General features: G+C 49.2%; 6 protein-coding genes across 6 annotated transcripts; 3 read left to right on the top strand and 3 right to left on the bottom strand.

The window, feature by feature from the left end:
* Positions 1 to 215: 215 nt before the first annotated feature.
* Positions 216 to 4,064, bottom strand: BX661DRAFT_189419 (uncharacterized protein; the record flags this gene model as incomplete). The annotated part of the gene is made up of 1 exon (XM_051537570.1): positions 216 to 4,064. A coding segment is annotated over exon 1 (3,268 nt), but the record flags the coding sequence as incomplete, so codon positions are not given.
* Positions 4,065 to 4,554: 490 nt separating this feature from the next.
* On the top strand, positions 4,555 to 7,031 carry BX661DRAFT_173698 (10 TM acyl transferase domain found in Cas1p-domain-containing protein; the record flags this gene model as incomplete). Its single annotated transcript, XM_051533890.1, has 2 exons — positions 4,555 to 6,138; positions 6,171 to 7,031. 2 exons carry the CDS (start codon positions 4,555 to 4,557, stop codon positions 7,029 to 7,031), a joined length of 2,445 nt encoding a protein of 814 aa, XP_051388672.1.
* Positions 7,032 to 7,639: 608 nt separating this feature from the next.
* BX661DRAFT_173697 (uncharacterized protein) lies at positions 7,640 to 8,208 on the top strand (the record flags this gene model as incomplete). Its single annotated transcript, XM_051533889.1, has 2 exons — positions 7,640 to 7,804; positions 7,927 to 8,208. The coding sequence occupies 2 exons, from the start codon at positions 7,640 to 7,642 to the stop codon at positions 8,206 to 8,208; spliced, it is 447 nt and encodes a 148-aa protein (XP_051388671.1).
* A 689-nt stretch (positions 8,209 to 8,897) lies between these two features.
* On the bottom strand, positions 8,898 to 9,780 carry BX661DRAFT_189414 (putative ARC18-subunit of the Arp2/3 complex). The gene is given in 3 exon segments (XM_051537569.1): positions 8,898 to 8,996; positions 9,011 to 9,371; positions 9,515 to 9,780. 3 exon segments carry the CDS (start codon positions 9,618 to 9,620, stop codon positions 8,942 to 8,944), a joined length of 522 nt encoding a protein of 173 aa, XP_051388670.1. The 5' UTR covers positions 9,621 to 9,780; the 3' UTR covers positions 8,898 to 8,941.
* A 3,424-nt stretch (positions 9,781 to 13,204) lies between these two features.
* BX661DRAFT_189412 (uncharacterized protein) lies at positions 13,205 to 14,356 on the bottom strand. Its single transcript, XM_051537568.1, has one exon. The coding sequence runs from the start codon at positions 14,135 to 14,137 to the stop codon at positions 13,439 to 13,441; it is 699 nt and encodes a 232-aa protein (XP_051388669.1). The 5' UTR covers positions 14,138 to 14,356; the 3' UTR covers positions 13,205 to 13,438.
* Positions 14,357 to 21,187: 6,831 nt separating this feature from the next.
* BX661DRAFT_173692 (uncharacterized protein) lies at positions 21,188 to 22,810 on the top strand (the record flags this gene model as incomplete). Its single annotated transcript, XM_051533888.1, has 1 exon — positions 21,188 to 22,810. One exon carries the CDS (start codon positions 21,188 to 21,190, stop codon positions 22,808 to 22,810), a length of 1,623 nt encoding a protein of 540 aa, XP_051388668.1.
* Positions 22,811 to 22,849: the final 39 nt, after the last annotated feature.

The raw sequence follows: 22,849 nt of genomic DNA, 5'->3' as shown, positions 1-22,849 counted from the left end.
GGCTAAAAATAAAGCATATTTCATTGATTGTCGAATTAAAACTTTTGAAAATAGTTGGCTCAGTATTTTTTGTGGGAGTGGTGATTATGCATACATCGTGCATAAATTTCAAAATATTTATGATAATATGCTGGTAAACAGATATTCTGGCAAAAGTTAGTACGTTTTGTTCAAGCCACATGCAAACTACAATGAGCTGGTTCGACACTAATACCCAACACCTTTATTTAGCTTTTTCTCCCTGTTCCCTCGCATCCCTCATTTCCCCTCTTGTTGAAAGTATATTGTGCATATGAGGCTGTGGCTGTGAATGTAAATGTAAATGTGGCTGCATTGCTTCATTTAAAATAATGTGCTGCCTAGAACACACAAAAACATAATATAAAAACAATATAAAGTAAAGCAAAAACATTAAAACAATCATTTTGTACTTTTGGTAGTATTGTTTGTAGCGGCACTGCCTTGTTGTCAACAGCACATTGTACGACAAAAGGATAATTAGCACGCACTTGGAAACCCGCTAATACCAGCGCTAACAGTATCAGCACCGGCGATCTACAGTCAGTGACTGTGATTGTGGCAGCAGCAAAAAATACCTTGTATTTTGAACCGATAGTATGGTGACGACACGCGCGCCTCCTATTTGAAACAGTAAAAAATATATATTGACTTAGACCAAACCAAATCCAGATGAATTCTCGATGGCAGTGAGCAGACGCGACCGCATTATCGGATCGGACTCGTACGCGGGCAGCAGCAAGCGGCCAAAGCAAGTCAACGAAGTGGGCAGACGGTCGCTGTGGGGGCCATTGCGCTGGATGACAAATGTGATATTGTCGTAGCCGCCCAGGGGCAAGCGGTCGGAGGCTGTGACAAAGGCCAGCAGCTGGCACAATTGCTCCTGCGAAAATAAGCCCACAACGCGCCAGAACCGCTGCACAATCGGGTGCACCGCCGTGTACTCGTCGTCGTAGCCGGCAATGCGCTGCAACTCACTGACATCAAGCACCCCGCCGTGGTTGCTGACGCCGTTGGCAGAGCTGCTGCCGCTGCCGCCGCCGCCCAGCCATACGACCAGCTCGCTGGGCCAGAGCATGCGGTAAACGACGCTGTCAGCAGCACGCATAAAGCCGCTGCGCAGGGCGTTGATCTGCGCACGTGCATGCTCAAAGGCAATGAACTCAAGGTAGCGCCGCACATATTGCGCGCGGTTGGCGGCGGTGACATTGATGGTGCTGCCGCTGTCGACCAGCGGAAACGTCACAGTGTCGGCTGAATCAGCGGTTATGGGCAGTGGCAGATGCGCAAACGGCGGCCGCAGCGTCAGATGGGCAGTCTCCGCCGACCCGGTGGTCTCGCCCCCAATGGCAGCTTCGGCGCGCATGTGCCAGACGCGCAGAGGGTCAGGCACTGTGATTTCGAATGAGCGGCAATAAATGTCCTCGACCGAGCCGTTGCTCTCGTCCCACTGGAGCAGATGCAGCAGCCCGTTGACGAGCTCGGGGAACGACGACTGCATGCGCTCGGTGAACACGGCTAGCGGCACGCTAGCGAACCGTGCTGGCTGCTGAGGGCCGCTGTGGGCGAGCAGGCCGGCAAGCATTGGTGCAAGCGGCGCTGTGGCCGAGTCAAGCGTAATCCCGTTGGCAAAGGCAATGCCCAGCAGCATGCCGACAGTCTCAAAATCGGCCAGCGAGTGCGGCGACGCGGCGTTGGGCCACAGATAACCGCGGCCAGCGGCCACAACCTCAAAGAGGCCGCGCTCAGGCGTGAGCAGCTGCGGCAAAAGCTGCGCAAAGAGCTCCTTCTGCACGCCGCCCATGTCGAGCCCGTCTTCGCCGCCCATAATGAAGCGCACCTTGAGCGGGAAGCGCACGCGACCGCGCGCTGCCGATAGCATGTCGACGGTGTCCAGCAGCAGGCGCGAGCGGTGCACGCTCAGCACAAGGTACGGGCTGCTGGCTTGCGACACCGCGGCGGTGCTGGCCGCCAGCAGCGGCCACTGCGGCCGTACGCCAGCGTAGACCTCGCTCTCAGCAACTGGGTCGATGCCCAGCACACGCTGCTGCTGCACGAGCTCGGCCTGGCGGTCGTGCGCGCCCAGATAGCGCTGTGCCATGCGCGCGTGCATCTCGACGGCCAACAGCTTAATCTTGTCGGCCAGCCCAAATAAGAACGGGTACGCGAACGGACTGAATATGTTAAGCGCCGTCCGTCGATCACTGGCAATGGCGGCGCCCCTGCTGCTGTCATCACAAATGCCGTTGACATCGTCCTGCTGCTGCCTGCTGCGCTCACGCATCGCGTTGATCCACCGCAGCAGCTCATGTCGCAGATCAAAGCACGCGAGTAAGCGGCGGTCGCGGAACTCCTTTAGCGACACGACGTTTGGCCGGCCAAACCCAATGTGACCGTGTGGCAGTGCCAGCCGCTGGGACACGCCAGCGTGGGCCATCGAATCGGCCCCAGCCCCCAAGCGCATCAGAGCGTGGTTGGCGTCGCTCAGCAGCCGCAGCAGCTCCAGCGCGCCGGCGTGGCGCAGCGGATTGGCCGCTACGCGCTGCGCCATCTCGTAGTCGCTGCTAACGAGCCCCCCCAGCTGCTTAACGGTGTCCAGCGCCTCGAGCTGCAGCGGCCTGACCCACAGCTGCACAACCACGGCCGGCATACGCGCCCACCACCGCAGCCACTGCCGCCGCATGCGACTGTCGCGCGCAAACCGCACCTGCCAGCCTTGCGCCAGCTCGGCAGCCGACAGCGGCTCAGTAAAGTACGTTATGCGCAGGACCAGCCGCCCCACACGCCGCTGCAGCTCGGCGCGGTCGACGTCCTCGCACGCGCTCTGCGTCACCACTAGCGCCAGCACCATTGCGGCAGTACCCAGCGCTCGCGCCAGCGCGTCGGCCTCCGAGTCGCTGAGCCGCGTGTTGCTGGCTGCCGCGGCGGCCTCGGCCTTGCGCAGCCGCGCGTCGATTTCGGCGATGCTCGGACGCAGCGCGTGGATGCAGGCCGTGCCCTTGCTCGCAGCGTGCATGCTGAACCGCAGTGCCGTCGGCAAGTCCATAGAAAATGGCGCCTGCCTGTCGCTTGCCTCGATGAAGCACTGCGAGAGCAGATCGGCCGAGCCAAACACCGCCTGCATCGTGTTGCACATCAGTTGTCCATCGATCACTATCACCGAGTGCGCCGTTTGTGCGTCCAGCCGCAAAATTGCAACCGACGATTCGCTGCCAAGTACGCCCGGCGGCGCTGCTATCGTTGTCAGCGGCGGCGGCAGCGACAGGATCTGCGGAGGGGGTGTCTTTGCCGCCTTGATTCCTGGAGCCAAGCCGCTTTTGGTTGCCGCACCCAGCAGTGCCTCGGCAACCGTGCTCATCGGCTCGTGTATGCTTCCCGCAGCCCTGCTATTGCTGGCCCTGTCGCCAGCTAGGGCGCGCCGCATGCGTGCGTTGAATGTCTGTGCAAATGACCGCTCTTTGCTGCCAACATTGCTTGTGCCTGCATATGTGCTAGACTGCCCGGCATGGCTCCTTCCCAGCTGCGCATCGGTATGTGGCTGGATGTCTGCCTGCTCCGGGTTCTCGGCTGCCCGCTGCGCCAACTCTAGTGCCAACGACTCGACTGCCGCACCCCCTAGCCGCTGTAAGCGCCTGGTGTAGCGAGCGTTGCCGCGGCAGAACACCACCTCGCACGGCCCAGCCTTGCATCCCTCACGCAGTTGCGCGGTGAACATCGCGCTAAGCCGCGCCACCCGCATCCGCATGCAGCTGTGCCTCTCGCTGCTTGGCGAGTGCTGTTTGATAGCGGCGCGAAGGGCCGGCTGCTTGAACGCCTGTCTGATGCTTTCGTCCTTGTATGTATTTTCGGCCCACTGGAGCCATTTGGCTTGCGAGGTTTTTCCGTCATCGCATTCGGCCAAGCTCGGTGAATCGTCGTCAATGCCCTTCATTTTGAGTTGTGAAGAAATACAAGCAAGCGAGCCAGTGTGTAAATTAGGTTGAATGCGGGTAATAAATACAGAAAAATACAGAAAAAAATACAGAAAAATAGGAAAGGGTAAATTGAGAACAAAGAAAGAAAAATATTTGCTTGAGAGTGAGTGCGGAGCATGACCACTCGACCTTTCGCTTTTGGCATTGAGCCCCAGCCTAACACTGGTGATGAAATTGGCCTGATTTCCACCTAGCGTTCACTGAGCGTTCACCTAGCGTTCATTTAATGTGCGCCAGAAGAGCAAAGCAAAGAAATGCAAAGCGGAGCTGTTCCGATTTTCTCTTCTCTGTTGCTGCCAAACTGCTTGAAAGACGCTGCTGTTTTGGATTTGCACACTGCATATCCAGCGGCCTAATTTCCTATTTTACTTCTACACGCCCACGCTCCCGCTGCCATTTTTTTCCCTTGTGCATTTATTTATTATGTCTGCGGCCTGGCAAGTTACCTCCTCTTCCTTCACTATGTAAGTTTACTTTTTTTCTCTCTTTATCTTGGCCACCTATTTCTGCTCGACTTCTACAAATACAAAAACAGCACCAACTCCACCGCAAAAGAACGACAATGTTTGGCCTGCCGTCCGTAGCGGACCGAGTGTCGCTCACTGTCGTCTCCATGTTCATGGTGGTCGCCGTCTTGCTGCTCTCGCTGCATCAGTTTTCGCCGAGCAGCCGCATCCACAACCACTGCCGCGCGCTTCAGCGCGACGGCTGGTGGGCAGACAAGCAGAGCCTGCTGTGGCAGCCCAACGGGTGTACGCTCAGGAAATACTCTGCGCTGGACGTGCAGAAGTGCCTGGCGCCGTCGCCCGCCCACACATCGACGCTCATCAGCGAACACGTGCTGTTCATCGGCGACTCGTCACTGCGAAACAAGTTCTATGCGTTGGCGAACATTATCAACCCTGACTATATGCGCACTGTGAGCGACACCAAGGCGCACAGCGACCTGACCGTCGGGTGGCCGGCGATCGGCGGCGCTGTGGCCAGGTTCATCTGGGATCCATACCTCAGCAGCAACCAGACCAGAGAGGTACTCGAGGGCCGCGCGCCGGTTGCGCCCAGAGTGCTTATCGTTGGCACCGGCGCCTGGTACCTCCACAATAGCGACGAGTCCGGCGGCGTGCACGAGTGGCGCAAGACTGTCGACCGGTTGGTGCTCGACATAGCGGCACTGCGTGACAACGGCTCTGTCGAGCACATCTATGTCAGCCCGATAAGCACGGTCGTGCCGAGCGCGCTATCTACAGAGCGGCAGCGGACGCTGAACCCCGACACCATTGGAAACATGAACGCATATATGGACGCACTTGATCTGCCGATGCTCATGGCGTGGCTGCGGATGACCGAGGGCATGGCGGCCGAGACGCAGGACGGGCTGCATTACTCAAAGGCGCTCAACAACCGCGCTGTTGGCGTGCTGCTCAACCGCGTGTGCAACCGCGAGGTGTTAACCAAGCACATGCGGCCGCCGTTCCTCACAACGTGCTGCTTTGAGTACCCGGCGCCCAATGGCTTCGTGGTGCTGATGGCGGCGCTGACGGTGGCTGGGCTGCCGCTGTTGATTGTACTTGGCAGGCAGCTGCCGGCCGGCGCGGTGCCGTCGGCGCGCACGCTGTGGCAGATGCTTCTTTTCTGCAGCGTCCTGCTTTTTATGTACGTGTGCGACCGGACGCCGCTGTTCGCCAAGCTGCACAAAAGCTTTGACGCGCGCGTGTTTGCGCTGCTCATTGGATTGGCGCTGGCTGGCGGCGTGGCGACGTGGGATGAGGACAAGAGCGGCGGATTCCTCGGGCGGCAGCAGACAGACGAGTGGAAGGGCTGGATGCAGATCGTCATCCTGGTCTACCACCTGCTCAACGCGTCGGCAGTGGCGGCGATCTACAACCCGGTGCGCGTGTTGGTGGCCATGTACCTGTTCATGACGGGCTACGGCCACTGCGTCTTCTTTATTAAGAAGGCCGACTTTGGGCTCAAGCGGCTGACCAGCGTGCTGCTGCGCACCAACCTGCTGGCCGTCGCCCTGGCGTACATGATGAACACCTCGTATATGGACTACTATTTTGCGCCGCTATCCAGTGCCTGGGTGCTCGTTGTTTGGCTGACGATGCGCGTGGCGCCGGCACTTAACCAGACCAACGGCGTGTGGGTCAAGCTGCTTGTCTCGGCGGCTCTGGTGAGTGCTGTCAACCGCTGGCACCTGTGGCCATTCGCATTGCTGGCTCGATGGGCGTGCGTTGGGTGCAACGCGAGTGGGAGTTCCGCTTTGGCATCGACATCTTCATTGTCTACATCGGCATGGCCACGGCGTTGGTCGTTGTGCGACACAGCGCACAGTTGCAGCAGCACGTGCGGTGGGCGCAAATGCAGCGCTGGGCCGTGCTGTTGTCGGCCGCATGCGTAGCGTGGTACTTCTGGTTTGAGGCGACGCGCAAGGACAAGTTTGTGTACAACGCCTGGCACCCTTATGTGTCCCCATTGGTTGTGCTGGCATTTGTTGTGCTGCGCAACTCGACTGAGACCCTGCGCTGCCACACCAGCTCACTGTACCGCGCGACCGGACTCATCTCGCTGGAGCTGTTTATTGCGCAGTTCCACTTATTCTTGGCTGCCGACACCAAGGCTGTGCTGGTGCTAACGCACCCGCGTCTGTGGTTTATCAACCTGGCCGTTGTGTCGGTCGTGTTTGTCGGCATGTGCCGTCTGCTGGGCGACGCATCAGGCGCCATTGTCGCGTGGATGATGGCCGTGCCGTTGGGTGCTGCCACTGCAGCTGCTGCTGCTTCTGGGGAACCCACTGCCGGCGGCGCCGACAACATTGCGATGCTCGAGTTAGGATCGAATTTGGTCACAGATACCGATGACACTGACAGTGACAGTCGGCAAGCACAGGTTCTGAGTCGCCTGGATCGGCTGGCTGCCAAACCGCGGTTGATAATGCGTGTAGGACAGTGGCTGCGCCATGTAGCTGTGCACTCACTGGGCCTGCGCTGGGCGCTTGGACTCTTGGCGCTGCTCGTACTCAACAACATTTACGACTGAACCAACATAAAAACAAAAACATTTCTTGCCTGCTTGCTTTTTTATTCTGCCAAATGTCTTGGCAAAATAACAGCTTTTGGATCGGCGAAAATAAAGAGAAAGGGGAGAGAGAATGATGCTGATGCATAAAATCAAGCTGTGCTGCTTTTGTTGTGGCAAAACAATTTGCGCTTATCATTATAAGCGTTGGCAATGAAACAAAGCGAGAATGTAAAATACAATAAAAATGGACAGACATTCTGACCACTCTGCTTATTGGCTTTTTCGTAATCTTTTGACTCGGTTATTCTTTGAGTTGAAAGCAAAATTTTTATGATAATGGAGAAAAACAAAGCTGACGTCAAAGGAGACTAAAAACGGGAAAGAGAGGTCATGCGTCAAAGGATTATTCGGATTTTTGTGCTTTTTGCGCCCGCTTTGTTGTTCGTTGTTCACACATTTTTTGCTATAATTTCGCGTCCAACCCCTTTTTCTCTATTTCATTCTTCACTTCCAGTTTTTATTCTAACCTACTATTACACTTTTTTCTTTTTTGTTGTATTTCGCGAAATTACACAACCAGCCCAATTCACTTTCAATTCAATTCAATAACTAGCATAGAGTCAACAATGAGCGACGACTATGCAAGAAACCTAAGCAGCCTTAACGAGCTGTTTCCAGACATGGACAAAGAAGTTGTGGACATGGTGCTTCGCGACAACGCCGGACTCATCGAACCCAGTGTCACCATATTGCTTGGCATGAACGACCCCTCATACAAGCCCGAAGAACAGGTAACGTCATCCATATGATGCTGTTGGTATTACCTATTGTATTTGTATTTTTGCTGTTGAGTGCATATGTATTGTTACTAACTGTCGATATATTCAATTATATATTATTTATGTGTATTTAGGAGGTTGACCGACAGAATACTCTGCAAAGAGACGCTGAGCTGGCACGCAATCTTGCGCAAAGAGACCTGGCTGCATCCAATTACCAGCACCAACAACAGCAACAGCAACAACAACAGCGGTATCCTGGACCTCGGCATTACGGCTCACCTCATCCTCCAGTGCAACCACCAAACCAGCAACACACCAGCGCACAGCCTCAAAAATCCGCAACATGCTACGCTTCGGCAAGCGCTCCACGCCCGAAACAGCATCACCATCCCCAGCAGCAACAACAACATTAGCAAACACCACCGCATCGCCTTATACTCGCCAACAATATGGTGCGGAGCCACCAGAGATTAGCACGCAGAGGAATAACTTGGACTCTGATTTTGACTCTGCTTCGGATAATGATGATGAGGAGGTAAATAGGGCGAGTAAGACGCCTGTGCTACCGGTGAGGTCGCAGGTGGAGGATGGAATGAAGGCTGTAAGGAGAGAGCCTAGTGATATGTTTGGTCTGCTAGATGAGTCTAATGATCTGGCTGCAACCTATGTGCCGCTGAGTCCGTCAAAATTGCTGCAAAGAATGTCAATATTGGCGGCGCCGCCGGCAGCAGCAGCAGTGTGGTAGTGCCGGCCGACACCCAGCAGCAGCATGATGAATTCCAGCGCCAGACTCAACAGCAGCAGCGATTCTACCAAAACGAACCGCAGCTCCAGCTCGATGACCTTGGAAGCAGCAGAGCATATTCCTGCAGCAACAGCGGCCTGCATCGCCATTGGCGCTGGACCTGGGAATCGACCTCAACAACCCATTTGACACCAACCCGCTGCTCCAATCCACCAACCCCTTTGCGCCGACGCCGACGCCTCCACTGGCACTGGCCGAGGACACCAACCCATTCCGGGCGCGCAACCCGCTGAACAACATCAGCAACAGCAGCAACAGCACCCCGCCAAACGTATGACCAACGCGAAACAACCTCCATATTTATTATTGTTCAATTAACTCGTAATCCAATATATTCTAATCTAATTCATAACCTTCCCCATGAAATGGCGCTTCTGGAAACACAACCACCACTTGCTGGCATCTCCAACTGCCCACCAGCATACACAACCGTAACCAGCCGCGTAGCGACCTCCTGGCGCACCTGCAACAAATACTGCCTCAGCATATCTGCCTCCGCACGGTCAGCTACCGCCGGGTACATGGAATGCAGTGGGAACCCGGCATCCGCTGGAATAACAACCTGGCTGACCGCCAACGAGTACAGCGCCTTTGTCGCTTCGCCCAACGGCATCGTTGCCTTGATCTTGTTCAGACACTGGGAAATAAAAAAAATAGTGTATATTAAGAGCCTGTCACCGTTACCCTTGATTTCAAAGTTTTTGAAAAAACTGTTTGGCCGGAAAAGCTCAATCGTCTCATCAACAATATCATAAGTCATCGAAGGATCTGCTACAAAATATAAAAATTGAAATGAAATGAAATGACAGTTGAGGCTGTTTTTTTGGTCATTAGCTTTCTGGACAAGTCTGTAGTTGCCGATTGCGCAAATTTTATATTGTTTTAAATACAAGCACCCCCTCCTTGCTGCTTACCGTATGGTGCTGGTCCGCGCGTCTTGGTCACCAGCGGCAGCAGCGGAATTCCATTAATTACGCGCACATCGTTCACTGAATTGTAGTTTGAATGGTATGCGGGCATCTTTGACTCGAAATTTAAAAAGTAAAAATAAAAATAAAGGAAATGCGAATATAGAAGTGTGAAAAAGAATTAAAGTGCAGATGAGAGAAAGAAGCAAAATTATTATTGTGAAGTAAAAAAGAAGCAAAAAATAGTCACATTCGAATTCACCTTTTTTTGCACGTTCGCCCCCTTATCCTTTTTGCTCACCTTGCAGTTCCTTTTATGATTTTAAATATGATCATGTGCTCAGCACGTGCATTGGATCGGATTGGACAAGGTGAAACAATACAATCTCCGCCTAATCACCTTGCCGTTTTTTTATCTGTGACGTACATGTATTTGTATAAATACGTATAACAATACGATATTTTATAAACTACATAATAACAAAGATCCACATTCAAATTTATCCGTTTGCTCGATTAGACGCATTCTGTAAAATAGATCATTTAAAATCCAAGGGAAAAACGTATTCCCCCATTAAAAAAATGTGTTGATTTATTTGGTGTCTCATTGCAATAGTGTGTTAATTAAGATATGCCTGGGGAGTGACAAGGGAATGTAAAAAAGGATGAAACAAAAAACTTGACAATAAACTGGCTACAAAACAACCATGGAAAAGTGACAGTGTGAATAAAAATTTTATTAGCAAACTTGACCGCTTTAATTGAAAATTTTCTCTTTCTGTGACAAAAGTCCCCCCTCTCCCCAGCATCTTTTTTTTGGTCTTTTGACAAATGTCTGTTGACTTGAAGTCACATTCTGCGTAAAAAATAAAAAAGCAAATAAAGGGGAGCGGTCTATATAGACAAGACAAAACATATCTAGTCGGTTGTTTTTGTCATCTTTTTTTCTTTTTTCTTTTCTCCTTTCTCTACACAATCTCATTCATTTGCTTATTTATTGCATATAGACAGATATTTATAATTTTAAAATGGGACAGTGCTTTTCAAGGGGCTCCTCCTATCCCCACTACTACGATAACTGGGCTCAGCCTAACAATGGTGGGTACTACAGTACCAGTCAAAACAGTCAAAACAGTCAAAACAGCAACTTTTTTGGAATGAGTATGGGCGCTAACCACCAAAATAGACCTAAGCTTACAAGAACATACCATTGGAATGAGTACTGACTGCCACAATCGAGAAAAATAAAAGGCTTTTACACCTTTTTTAAAATCAACATTGAGCCAAATTGTTGGCTGAATTGTTTTGCTACCACTCTCTTTTCTGCCACCCACCTTTTATTTTGTCTTGTCCTCTTACTCTCGGAGAGTTGACTTGTTGGTGATAGTGCGCACAACAACATCTGGGACAAGTGCGACAAGATAACTGCGACATTGTGAGCATGAACACACCTCATCCTCCCCAGCAGCACCAATACCGACTTGGACACGTTTGGCGGTATATTTGACAAGCTGGGATTTTTGTTTGGGGCTTTACAGCGGGCTGGGTCTGCTGGTAGTGATAAAGTCAACAAATTGCCCAAAAATAATATGACCAGAATGAAGCGAGGCAGAAAAAATAAAATACACAGATGCTCCAGCTATTTTGGTTATTAACATATTTTATTCTCCCGATTACTACGCTGTCGTCTGATAGTTTGGCGCATTTTTGGAGGGGACTGTTGGTGTCAAGTAAATTCGGGGCCGCATGCGATCGACTAACGCAGCAGCCTGCTTTTGGATAAGAAAATTCCCAGTTTATTTAGTGGTTTTATTGACATTAGCTGTTTTGGTATTGATTTATTATATATTAACGACCGAAAAAAACATTTTCATCTTTCAAAAAAATCGGGATCTCTAGTGAGCAAAACATAAAAAAAGTATTTTATGTGCAGCTTCGCAAAGTCTTGTTTATTTTTTACTCGGATATGCATACATAAACAATAAAACGAGACTTGAAAGTAAAATATCCACCAGCTTTACAACAACAAAACTAAAATTAAAATTAAAAAAGATTAGCTAAAAGCTAATTTTACATACAATGTCTGTAATCTGCCTGCATATGTGATCACCATTAACCAAGGCATAAATTAAAAAATGTGAAAAACACATTTAAACCATTTTGAAATGTCATATAATTGAACATTCTTTATATATTGTCAAGATAAATGTACTATAAAAGCCCAATTACAACGTTAAAAACTTTTTATCTAAACGACTATTACCATTGTGCGTATAACCGTGGTATCAAAACAAAATACCTCAAACTGGAGCGGATACTTTGGCACACAAACGGCGTGTAAATAAGATACATGCCGGTTATAAACTAATAAACCCTATAAAAACATGTATCTTATTGCATATATCCTAGTCAAAATTTATTTGGATTTGCGTCTGAGCTGTACATCGTGCCCATTAGCCAGAGTTCTCAATCTTGATAAGCTTAAATACATTATTAGAACTCGAATTAGCATTAGAAAGTGGATAGTCCTTACCATCAATAGTAAAAATTAAATCTGATTTTCTACTTTAGCAACTGCTGGCAGACGCTTAAATTCATTATAAATGTCGAGCAATCTCAAATCCTTGTTGGCCTGGAAATACCCAATTTCCCCGTGGCGATGAATGAGTACAGTGATAGGTGTAGCCATTTTCAGTTAACCTTGATAGTAGTGGAAGCAATGAAAGCAGTTGGGTGAATTATGGCAATGAAATATATATATATGAAAAATCTATGATGAGAAAAGGTGGTCTAAATAGTGAACATTTATATGATTTTGGAAATGAATTGATTTTCACAACCATGGTTTCCTATTTACTTGTTGGCACTTACATCCTACATACTTTTTTCTACACAGCGAGTTTACCATTAAAGCGTTTATTTTAGGCTTTTAGTGACATTAGTAGTAAATATATTCCTACTGAATGCTGTTATACTCCCTATTTTCATTCCCACAGGTTTTTTGGAAATATATCACTTTCTTATTTGAATAATTACATGTTAGGGATTTTAGGTGCCTATAAAACCTAACACTTTTTATTAAAAATAACATGCAAAAATGTCTTGTTCTCATTGGGCACTAAAGCAATGGCATGAGGCTAGTGACTGACTTAATAAATGGGGTAAAAGCCCCGCTTTGCAACTATTTAACGCGAAAAAAGGATGTAGATATTTCCTAATGTTTTTATTGGTTGATGGCGATCAACTGATTAACCAATCTTGGCTGTTTAGCCACTAAAAACCAAGAAGCCACAGTGACCAAAGCAATGTTTTCTTCACTGTTAACAATGCATAGCACTTATTTATTAAATACACCTTTATATAATAATAGTTTATCTACACGTTCATAGAACGTTTTATCATCCCAGCTTTTCTATTGCAAATACCAACCTATATATTCACCCACTACTTACAATAAACAAATGGAGCTTGCTCGCCTGGGTTTAAAAAGATTTCGAGCTTTATGGGAACTTCCGCGAATAAAGTCGTGTCAATGTGTCATAATTTTAAAAGCCATCATTTATTTATTAAACCAAGTACAAAGAACTATTGACGTTGAAAAGCAAAAAAAGTGAACCTCTTGCGCTGCATTACTTTCAGGTAAAAACAGCAAGGCAAAACTTGCTGACTGCAAATTCAATCGGCTGCTAATGTTGCTGACTTCGGAAGCTGTTGACTACAATAGTCGTTGACCAAAGCAATTTGGAGGCGCTGTTTGTCTATGCCAGCACCAGCTCATTTTATTTGCTTTTAATGCTTGCTTGGATGACACGATTTTATGTCCATTGTTTTTTTTTTCCAAAATGCGTAATTGTGTACATTTGCTTTACTTGATTTAACATTTAACATTTAAATTTTATTAACAATGGTTAAATATTTTTATGTGATGTGTTATTTTTGGGAGGTAATGGCCAAACGCTCCATTTCCACAACCAGTTTGTCGCTCTGGCAGCAAGGGGTTGAAGCCATTTCAATGTTTTCCTTGCAGGTCTCTAAAAATGTTACCATAGAGATGCCGTGAATGTTTACCATCGTTTGCATAAAGCAGTCAATGAAACTATTCCATTTTAGTTCGACAGTGCCTATCTTTTCAAAGGTACCGCTATAAAAGTCGCAAAAACGCATGATAGAAGCTGTCAGTGGGTGAGTGGATTTTTGGCACTTTATCATATACAACGGCATTACTTGGCGGTGGAAAATACTATTTAGCGGCATAATAAGCGACTCGACAGCTTTGAGTTTTTTGTAGTTGACTTCGTATACCGTGTGGTTGTTCAGCCGCCCCTGCAAATCAACCAAGTAGAGTACCATTTCCCACCAGATACCGCCAGGATATGTCTCTTCAAGTTCTTCAATCAGCGTTCCGTTGCCTGGACCTAATTCGAGTTCTCGGAGCACAAGCTGAAGCGAATTCATATCAAGGATACCTCGATTCAAGTGTAGGCCTGTCCCTTCTTTGACCAAGATGTTGCGCGCAAAACTGGCATAGAATACCATGTTTTCTTCTTTTGACCATAACCGTAACTGCATGGTTGTGCCCATTTGCCAGGTTTTGTTTTGTGGTTTGTGTCTTTCCGAAAGGTTGTCCATTACTTATATTACGAGAACTATGGATAAATGAGTTTGGGTTGAGCTGGTTGATGCACAGTTTTTTCCCCTTACTTTTTATTTTTCTGCGCGTGTCCGATTTCTGCTCTAGTTGTAGGTATGTTTGTCTAGATATAATTTTTTTAGGTTTAAAAAGGAGGTGATGGTTAAAATATAAAATAATACAGTGCCCGCAAAAGTGGTTAAGATAATTTTAAAGATGAAGAGACAAAATTGGCTCAGCACACAATTGCACAAGCATTTTAAGTCTCTCACATTTTTTCTTTACTTTCAAAACCCTCTTTTTATTTTACTTTTTATTTTTTTTATAAACAAGGCATGTTTCTTTTTTCTTTTTGATGCTTATTTTGCCTTTTAATTAAAAGAGAATGAAGGGAAATTCTTTAAAAACCCGCTTTTACATGTAAGAAAAAAAGAGGCATGGTGAAAGAGAACCCCGCAGTAAGAGATATTGCTGTACAAAACTTAAAGAGAGACTAACCAATCATTGTTAATAAAAGAGCTAAGCACATTTTTCTTTTGTTGCTCTGCTGGCTGTCTGTCTGTCTGATCGGAGAGAGGATCGGAATCATTTGGACTCATGAAGAAGAGAGGGGGAGGGATGAGCAGATTTGCTTGTGAAATTGTAATTTTTCCAGCGAATTTTTGCTTAGCTCACAGCTCATCAGCAGTGTAGCGTAAAGAGTGGGAATTTATTAAGCATGTGTTACTATTGAAAATGGGGGGGGAAAGTGATGTTCACTGCTTTTAATCTCGAAGCAAAAAAATGAAGGAAAATTGCAGATGACAACTCTCTCTCACTTTCTTTTTTTTGTCTGTTTGTCCTACATTATACTACACTATACTATTACTTATTGTTTTTCTTGTCTCCAATTTACATTTTACATTTCACAGGTGTGCCAGAATTAGTCATATTCTTTGGGAGGTTCTCTATCAATAAAAGATACATTTCAAACTCTAACCGGAGAGATTATTTTGACAAAAACAACCCCCCCCCCCAAATAATAAATGAGGCGGCTCTTGCCCACAAGCAGACGTGGCGGGTTTGCACTAGCCTCGGCAGCTATCGCTGCTCTGGGTCTTCTCAGCTACTTTGTATACGAAGTGCACAGTGAAAGCAGCCAGCAACAGCAGCAAGAGGACGATGTACCCCCAATGACTCAAGTAGCGACAGTGACAATGAAGCGGACCAGATCGAGGACATAATCAACATCGCCGATCACCTACAGCTCAACATCGACGATGAATGGCAACCACAGCAGCAGCAATCTTTAGCGCCACCAACAGCAGTCACTCAACCCTTGCTGGTGTTGAGCGATGGGCACTCGCAGCAACAACAGGGTCGGCGTATGCTGGCAATCAGCGCTCGCGGAATCATCCTGAACAGCGTGGACGGCCTTGACCGATGGTCGTCTAAAGTGAAGGTGTGCGCATCGGCAGAGGCCGTGCTTAAACGGCTGGGCAGCATATATAATGTTTACATTGTGGTGGTTGTCAGGGGAGAGGAGGATGAGGGGCGCATTATACGGGCCCTGCAGGAAGCGGTATTGTTGGAGCATCTCTGCCTACAGGCTCAGGGTCGGGCTCGGGCCCGAACTCGGCGACAGTTGATATTGCTGCTGCTAGCACTGGCGACCCGGGGATCTTGCCTCGGAACAACGTTCTGTTCTGCCAGACGGAGGAGGGCAAGTCGCATTTGGTCCGACACCTGCTGACACTCGCTGGAGTGACAAAGTTCAGCAGCAGGAATACGACATATGCGGGTTACGCCGGGTACATTGACACTAACCAGGATGTGATCCACAGGCTGGCCCAGGTGCTTCACGGGGTTGTGCTGGTCAACAGTAGTGGCCTGGCTAATAACGATGCCTTTATCAGCAGAGGAGATGTTCCTGGCACGCAGACTGCTTTTTTATCGGAATTGGCATCGACATCGACATCGACACGACATCGGCACACCGCACGCACCGGCACCGGCACCGGCACCGGCACCACCGGCACCAGTATCAACACCTGCCAATTTTTTGTCGTCCAACTCCATCGAGCGAGTGAGCGATATCACGCAGGCGTCGGTGTACGTCCAATAGACCCGATATAAAGCTGTATATAGAATGTAGAAAATGAGATAACGGAAAAGATAAAAGAGGCTTGGCCAACGAAAAAAGCAAGCCGAGTAAAGATTTTTAATAGGTTTGCTTACGAGCTCTTTGAGGCGGCTTCCTCCTGCAAAAGGCTCTGGTAAGCAGTGTCGAAAGCAGCGCGGTCCTCGTCGCTGCGCAGGGCCTTTGACGCACGCCAGAACACCGCCGCAGCAGAGTCAAGCTTGCGATTCTCAATCAAAAAGCGCAAGTAGCTGAGCCACTGCGCCTGCTTGGCCGGGCTGACGCGGCACGCCATCTCATGCAGCAGCGTCTTCTGCTTGAGCCGGGCTCCAGCTGCAAGCAGCGGCTGTAGAAGCCCAGCGTCGGGAACGCATGCCTGGCAACGTTGCTGTAGCGCGGCGGAAGGCCGCAATGTTTCTCGCCTTGGGATGGCCAGTGCCACTGTCGCTGCCGCCGTCCGCCCGTCGCCGTCGCTGCCGCTGTCGTCGATGCTGGCGCCGGCCGCACTGATTTCCGCAGCGGTGCGCAGATGCACGTGCGCGGGCAGGCCCCAGGCCCAGCTGACGTAGCGGCACTGCAGGTGCGCCTTGAGCTGCTCGTGCTCGGCGCCGAGCTGCGCCGCACGGATGAACGCGACAGATACCGCGCCTGCACGCGGTCGGCCGAAATGTCGCCTGCGCTGAACCGCTGCTCGTCCACCCGAGCCACAAATCCCACACCAGCTTTGACTGCGCCACGGCCGGCAACGCCTCGCACTCGAACAGCCGCTCGATGCGCGCGGCGCCGCTGCTGCCGCTCAGGCCGGGCTCGGCCTGCGCCGCAATGAGCGCCGCCAGCCGCTGGTGCCACAGCCTGTCCGACCCCGGGAAGCGCTGCGTGGCGTCTGCCAGCCAGTTGAGCAGCGCCTGCTGGTCCTCGATCATCCCGGCGAACGCCAGCGCCAGCGCCTCGTCCAAGCGGCCCTGCTTGTTCTCGCTGACGGCGCCCATCGCGCGCTCAAGCAGCGCAGTGAAGTACGCATGCAGGCTGGCCATGTCGCCGACGGACGCGCGCTGCCACTGGGCTAGAAAGCCAACGTACTTGGCCCACATCTCCGGCGTGTCGATGTCGGCCAGTGCCTGCGCGAACTTGTCGACCGACAGCCGCAGCGCGTCGATGAACGCGGGCGACGCGACGTTGGCGCGCGCAAGGTGCGCCGAGCACAGGTAGCTCCGGGCAGGGGCGTCGTGGGCAAAGTCCCTGGCGATCGACTCGAGCACGTGCCGGCGGCCCTCCTCCATGCCCTCGAACTTCGAGAAGATCGACGCAAACTCCTCGCGGAAGCCCAGGTCGTCGGGCACCGCGGCGATGGCCTGCTCGAAGACCACGCGCGCAACGGCGCCCTGCAGGTACGCGTTGGCCTGCTGCGCCATTGCCGAGCGCTGCTCTGCGCTCAGTGCCGCTGGTTTCCGGCCGCCGGCCATTTTGGCCAATGCGCTTGCCTCGAGCCGCTCTTCGATCAGCCGCAGCTCGTCACCAGCCGCCTGCCTCTCCTCGTCGAGCTCGCCCAGGCGGATGACATTGGCGTCCTCGGCCGCGACAGCCCCCTCGGCCGCGTCCTCGGCGCCGGCCGCGACAGCCTCCTCGGCGCCGTCAATGCCGAGCACGCGGCGACGCGCCTTGATCTTCTCGACCAGCAGTATCTCCAGCCTAAAGTACTCGATCCACAGCCGCTTGTCCTTCGGGTTAACCCTGATCGCGCGCTGCAGCAGCACCCGCGCCGCCGTCCCATTGACGTTCGCCTCGAACTCATGCGCGGCAGCCAGGATCCACAGCTGCGCCTCATACGGGTGCGCGGTGATCGCCCTAGCATACAGCTGCCCGAGCAGCCGCGTGAACCCCTGCGCGTCCTCATCCTGGGAGCCGCCGGCACGCTGGCTCTTGACAAAGTCTATAAACTGCAGCCACATGTCTATGTCGTCCGAATGCCGGACCACGGCGCGCTCGTAGATCGAGATAATCCGCTGCCTGATCGAGTAATCGCTCAGAGTCGTTTTCTGCCCCACCTGGCCCATTCGGCTCTTGCGCCGCTGGCGCAGGGCATCTACGTTCATCTCGTACTCGACGTAGCGCAGGAATGCTGCGCGTGGGACGCGGCGCCGCTTGAGCGCGTATTCGAACTTTGTGCGCTTTTTGACTATTGCTTTGAGCTCTGGCTTGCTGAATAACTCGCGACGCTCCAGGTCCTCTAACTCTCCGACCATCTTTTCAAGATGGTACTGAACGATTTCAGCCATGTTTTACTGTGTTTTTTTGGGTAAAGATACTTGGAAAAATTTTGAATTGCCTTTGAAGAATGAAAAAAGAAAGGTGAGAAAAAAAAAATTCATGTGTATTATATATATTCAATCCGGACAGCATTAATTTTTTTTCTTCTGCATCGGTGGCAATAATTTCGGTGATCTTGAGTTGATTTTCAAATTTGATCTGCGGTAATTGATGATGATAATGTTGAGGAGGGGGGGGAAGGGCAGGAAGGGATATGGATGATATTAGCCTTTTTCCCTCTTGCATTTTTCGTACTTCGCGCTATTGTTGAAATCATTTGTGATCATTGTTACAAAATATGAGTGTATGAAATCGCATTTCTAAACGAAAACCGAGGACACTTCCTATTGAGCCCTCCCATTCTGCCATTTTATAGGCAGCAGCTATAGCAGCTCTACAATGACTGAATTATAATAGCTGCCTGACTTGGCTTGCGAGCTCTAGGTTCACCCAGAACTTATGTGGTGACTCTCAACACACTATTGCTGCTGTTTGTAGGTCGACCAATATTCATGCTGCACAAAAAGACATACAATGTGCGGAAAATAATGGCAAGTACCCATTGAGTGATGTCAAAGAAACCGGTTGTTGATCTGATGCACTCGGTGTCGCCTGACGTCGTTCGATTACTGTGCACACGCTTTGATTATAAGGAACACCTTTTTTTATGCAGAAGAAAAGGGCAATTAGTCACGGCAACTTGGATCCGCATCTTTTTACCAGGCTTTTTGGTGTTGTGCTTTTTGAAGGAAGGGTGGCTCTGCATAACCAAATATTGTGAAATTTATAAAGTTTTTTTTGTTTTCAATTACATTTTTAACTTTATTGTTTTCTTTCCCTCTTCCCCCCCCCCAAAGATCCACTCTACCGCTGCAATATGCACGGCTTTACCCTGGTAAATAGACAAAAAAAACAATGACCTATGTCTGCAGTTTCCGTTTAATTCAAAAAGAAGAAGAAAAAGCCAACCCTGCTCCCTTGATTTTGTCACTCAACCATTTTTTTATGTCACCGCTTTTTGTGCGTGAAGGGGAGGGGGGGAGCTGACCAAACCAACCCAATTATATACTATTTCTGCACTTTTTCTTTCTTTTTTTTTTTGCTTGTATCGGAAAATGTTTTTTATCTGGATGCTAGACGTTTAATGATCATCTTTTTTCCCTTCACACATTTTGGCCGAAAAAAGAAGCGGCGGTTGGGCTTTCGCGGCCATTAAACACCAAGAAGCGGTATCTGTTTTTCTACAATTTTCCTCTATTTTTGATCAAACTTGCGAATCCCAAAAAAAAAAACCAACTACTGTATTGATAGTGCAATTGAAAAAGAATAAAAGTGGACAAAAAACCTCGCGACTTTTAAATTTTTATTAAATAGGACACAGTTCCATAAGTTTTTATTTGAAACTGCCCAGACACAAGTCATCGGGGATTTTTTTTGCATCATTACAAAATAGAGGACATGCAAAGTGACAAAATGTCGACACTCCCCTTTCTTGCGGGCAGTCTAGATTGTTTTGCCTGTCTCAAGATATACATTCTTTTTTATGGCTTTCAGCAAATTTATTTCCGTGTATTTTCTCTTGCTTTTATCCGTATTGTAGTCTTACTTTCACGCCTCTTATTTTTTATTATTATATCGTTCATTTTAGTTTGTATATTTTCTTGTTTTTTCTTTACCAAAACTGTCGCCACTGCAAGGAATGAGAATACTTGTCCGGACATTTGGTCGACATGCCACAGCAGCTACAACCTTTTTGACGCAAAATAAGCCCACTTTTTATTTACCCATCTTCACTGTATTCTTGAGAGCAAGTGCGGACGCGTGAAGCCGTTGGACTTCTCAATTCCTGGAATCAATTTTTGGTCCTTTTTTCGGCCTTTTGATTGGACACAGACTCCAATAAATATTCCTCCTATATTCTGCCGCTTTCTTTTCCCCCAAACTTCCGCTATTTTTTATTTTTAATACTTCAAGGATTTTATTATACTATTTTTTTGCCGCTTGCAATTGGAAGAGGAAATCCATCGAGTAGAATCATCCATTGAATTTTTTTACATTGTATATTTCTGTCGGGACGGTTGACCAAAAAAAAAAAAAGTAAACTGCTGTTGTTCAACTGGTGAGTGTGGCTTTTTTTCTTTCCCGTCAAAAGCGAGGTTGGTTATCTTTTTTGACCAAAAAAAGAGCGCCACCGGTGTTCTTCTCCGCTTTAAAAAGTATTTCCTTTCTTTTTTCATCTTTAATTTATTCCTTTTATTACTTATTATTTCTTACGCCCTCCCTCCCCCCTTTCTTTATATTCCCGTCTTCTGTGTATAGCACGGTGGCCCTGTTTGATAACCAGATCTTTGTTTCTTATATTTATGCCCATATAATTATATATTTTTAACTTACGCTCGCGCCTTTTTTCCTCGTATTTTTATTCATTTGTACAAAACGATCCGGCTCATATTTCATATTACTGCCCTGATCTCATATTTCGATCACATACATCTTGGCACACAAAACACATTTAATTTTTCTTTATTTTATTAGCTCATATTATATTTATTTTCTCCTTTTTCACTCACCCTTCCATATTCGGTTATCGTCTCTCCTCCCCCCTCCCTTCTTTTTTGTTTGCATGACAACACCTCAGCAGCACGCCTGGAATCTGGCTTCAAACAGAAGCTCTCCTGCGCCAGGCGCTTCTCAATCCCATCGACAGTTCACCTGGTCCGCAGGTGACGAAGACGACCCATCGTCATCCGACACGCCCAACCGTGCCAAACGAGCACAAGTCAAAAACGCCTGTGTCAACTGCCAACGCGCATGCAAAAAATGCGACTCTGGCCGCCCGTGTCTCCGCTGCGTAAAATATAATCTCCAAGAGTCCTGCGTTGATTCGAAGAGAAAGCCGCGTAAAAAGGGGATTAAGCGTGGCCCTTATAAAAAACGCAAGAAGAACGTTGACGACGATGCAGCAGTGGCAGCAGCAGCAACCGGCATAGTATTAAGGCCAGCAGCTACAGCTACAGCAGCAGCAGCAGGATCAGCAGGATCAGCAGGAGCATCGTCAATGATAGCTTTTCAATACCAGTCTGCGCCAGAAACAGCCGCGGTGCCAAGCGAATACCGACAATCAGAATACGGGCCGATATCAGGACCAAGCACGCTGCGGCAGATCCTTGGTGCCTCTGATAACTCTAATCGGCGATCAATATTCTCCACACGCCCCCGCCCACCGCAGATCTTAGGCCCGGGAGCCATTCCGATTCTTCTCAGCGACCCTATCCAAGACGACAATGGGTCTGGCGATTTGTCCAGCGGGTCCGACACTCCATTGGTGCAGAATCAACAGCAGCAAAGTTATTTCTACCAGTACCATAACCAGCACCGGACCACCCTGCGTTCGCCATTAACTATACCTTCGGCAGGTGCACGCCCGTCGTCTGTGGATATTCTGCCTGAAACACCGACAATGGGATTGACCTCGGCATTTGACTCGCTAGCGACCACCCAGCAGCCATACAGAACAAGCAATACGCGTTACCAACAGCACCAACCACATCAAGCACACCAGGCACATCAAGCACACCAAGTGCAGCAGCCACCGCAGCCGTCAATGATGCGACCGTACTCCCATAACAGCGGTGGCACTTTCAGACTACCGCCCATTGCATCGTTTGACCGCGCTCACCCTGTGCGCTCCCCGCCATCCTCCAACTCTCTAGCCATCTTAACCGATGTCGCCCTGGGCCGCTCAACCATGCGGCCGCCACCACCATCAAACATTGCGTCTCAACTTTCCCACTTATCGACCACTTCGCCGCCGCCGCACCACAGAAACAATTCCTCCATGTCGTCGCACTCGCACTCACACCCGCATTTGCGATCCCAACAACCACCTCCACCACGCCCACACTCCGATAACCCCGTCTACTACCACACCCCACACCCGCGACATCCACCAATTCCCATGCCAATGCCAATGCCAATGCCGCCACAGCAACACCAAGACCAACAGATGCAGCATCCGGATACTCTTGAACAACAGTCGCAAATTAGTCAACCTAAAAACACTCACTCCAGACATACGACAAAACATGGCGAGTCTGATTTATCAACGAGCTATGCTTCATCGTTAGATGGTGGTCGTGTTTCCCCTCAGGATATGCAGGACTCGGTGATGGAATCCAATATCCAAAGGCTTTCTCGACAAATGAATGATACACATTTGGACCAGGAATCATTATCTGAACACTAAGATATTATCTTTTTTATATTATTGAATATTAAATTATTA

The sequence above is a fragment of the Kickxella alabastrina genome (genome assembly GCF_025024165.1).
Source record: "Kickxella alabastrina strain RSA 675 chromosome Unknown BX661scaffold_40, whole genome shotgun sequence".
Classification (NCBI taxonomy): domain Eukaryota; kingdom Fungi; phylum Kickxellomycota; class Kickxellomycetes; order Kickxellales; family Kickxellaceae; genus Kickxella; species Kickxella alabastrina.
The sequence above is the reverse complement of the archived record's forward strand: the minus strand, read 5'-3'. Positions and strand labels throughout refer to the sequence as shown.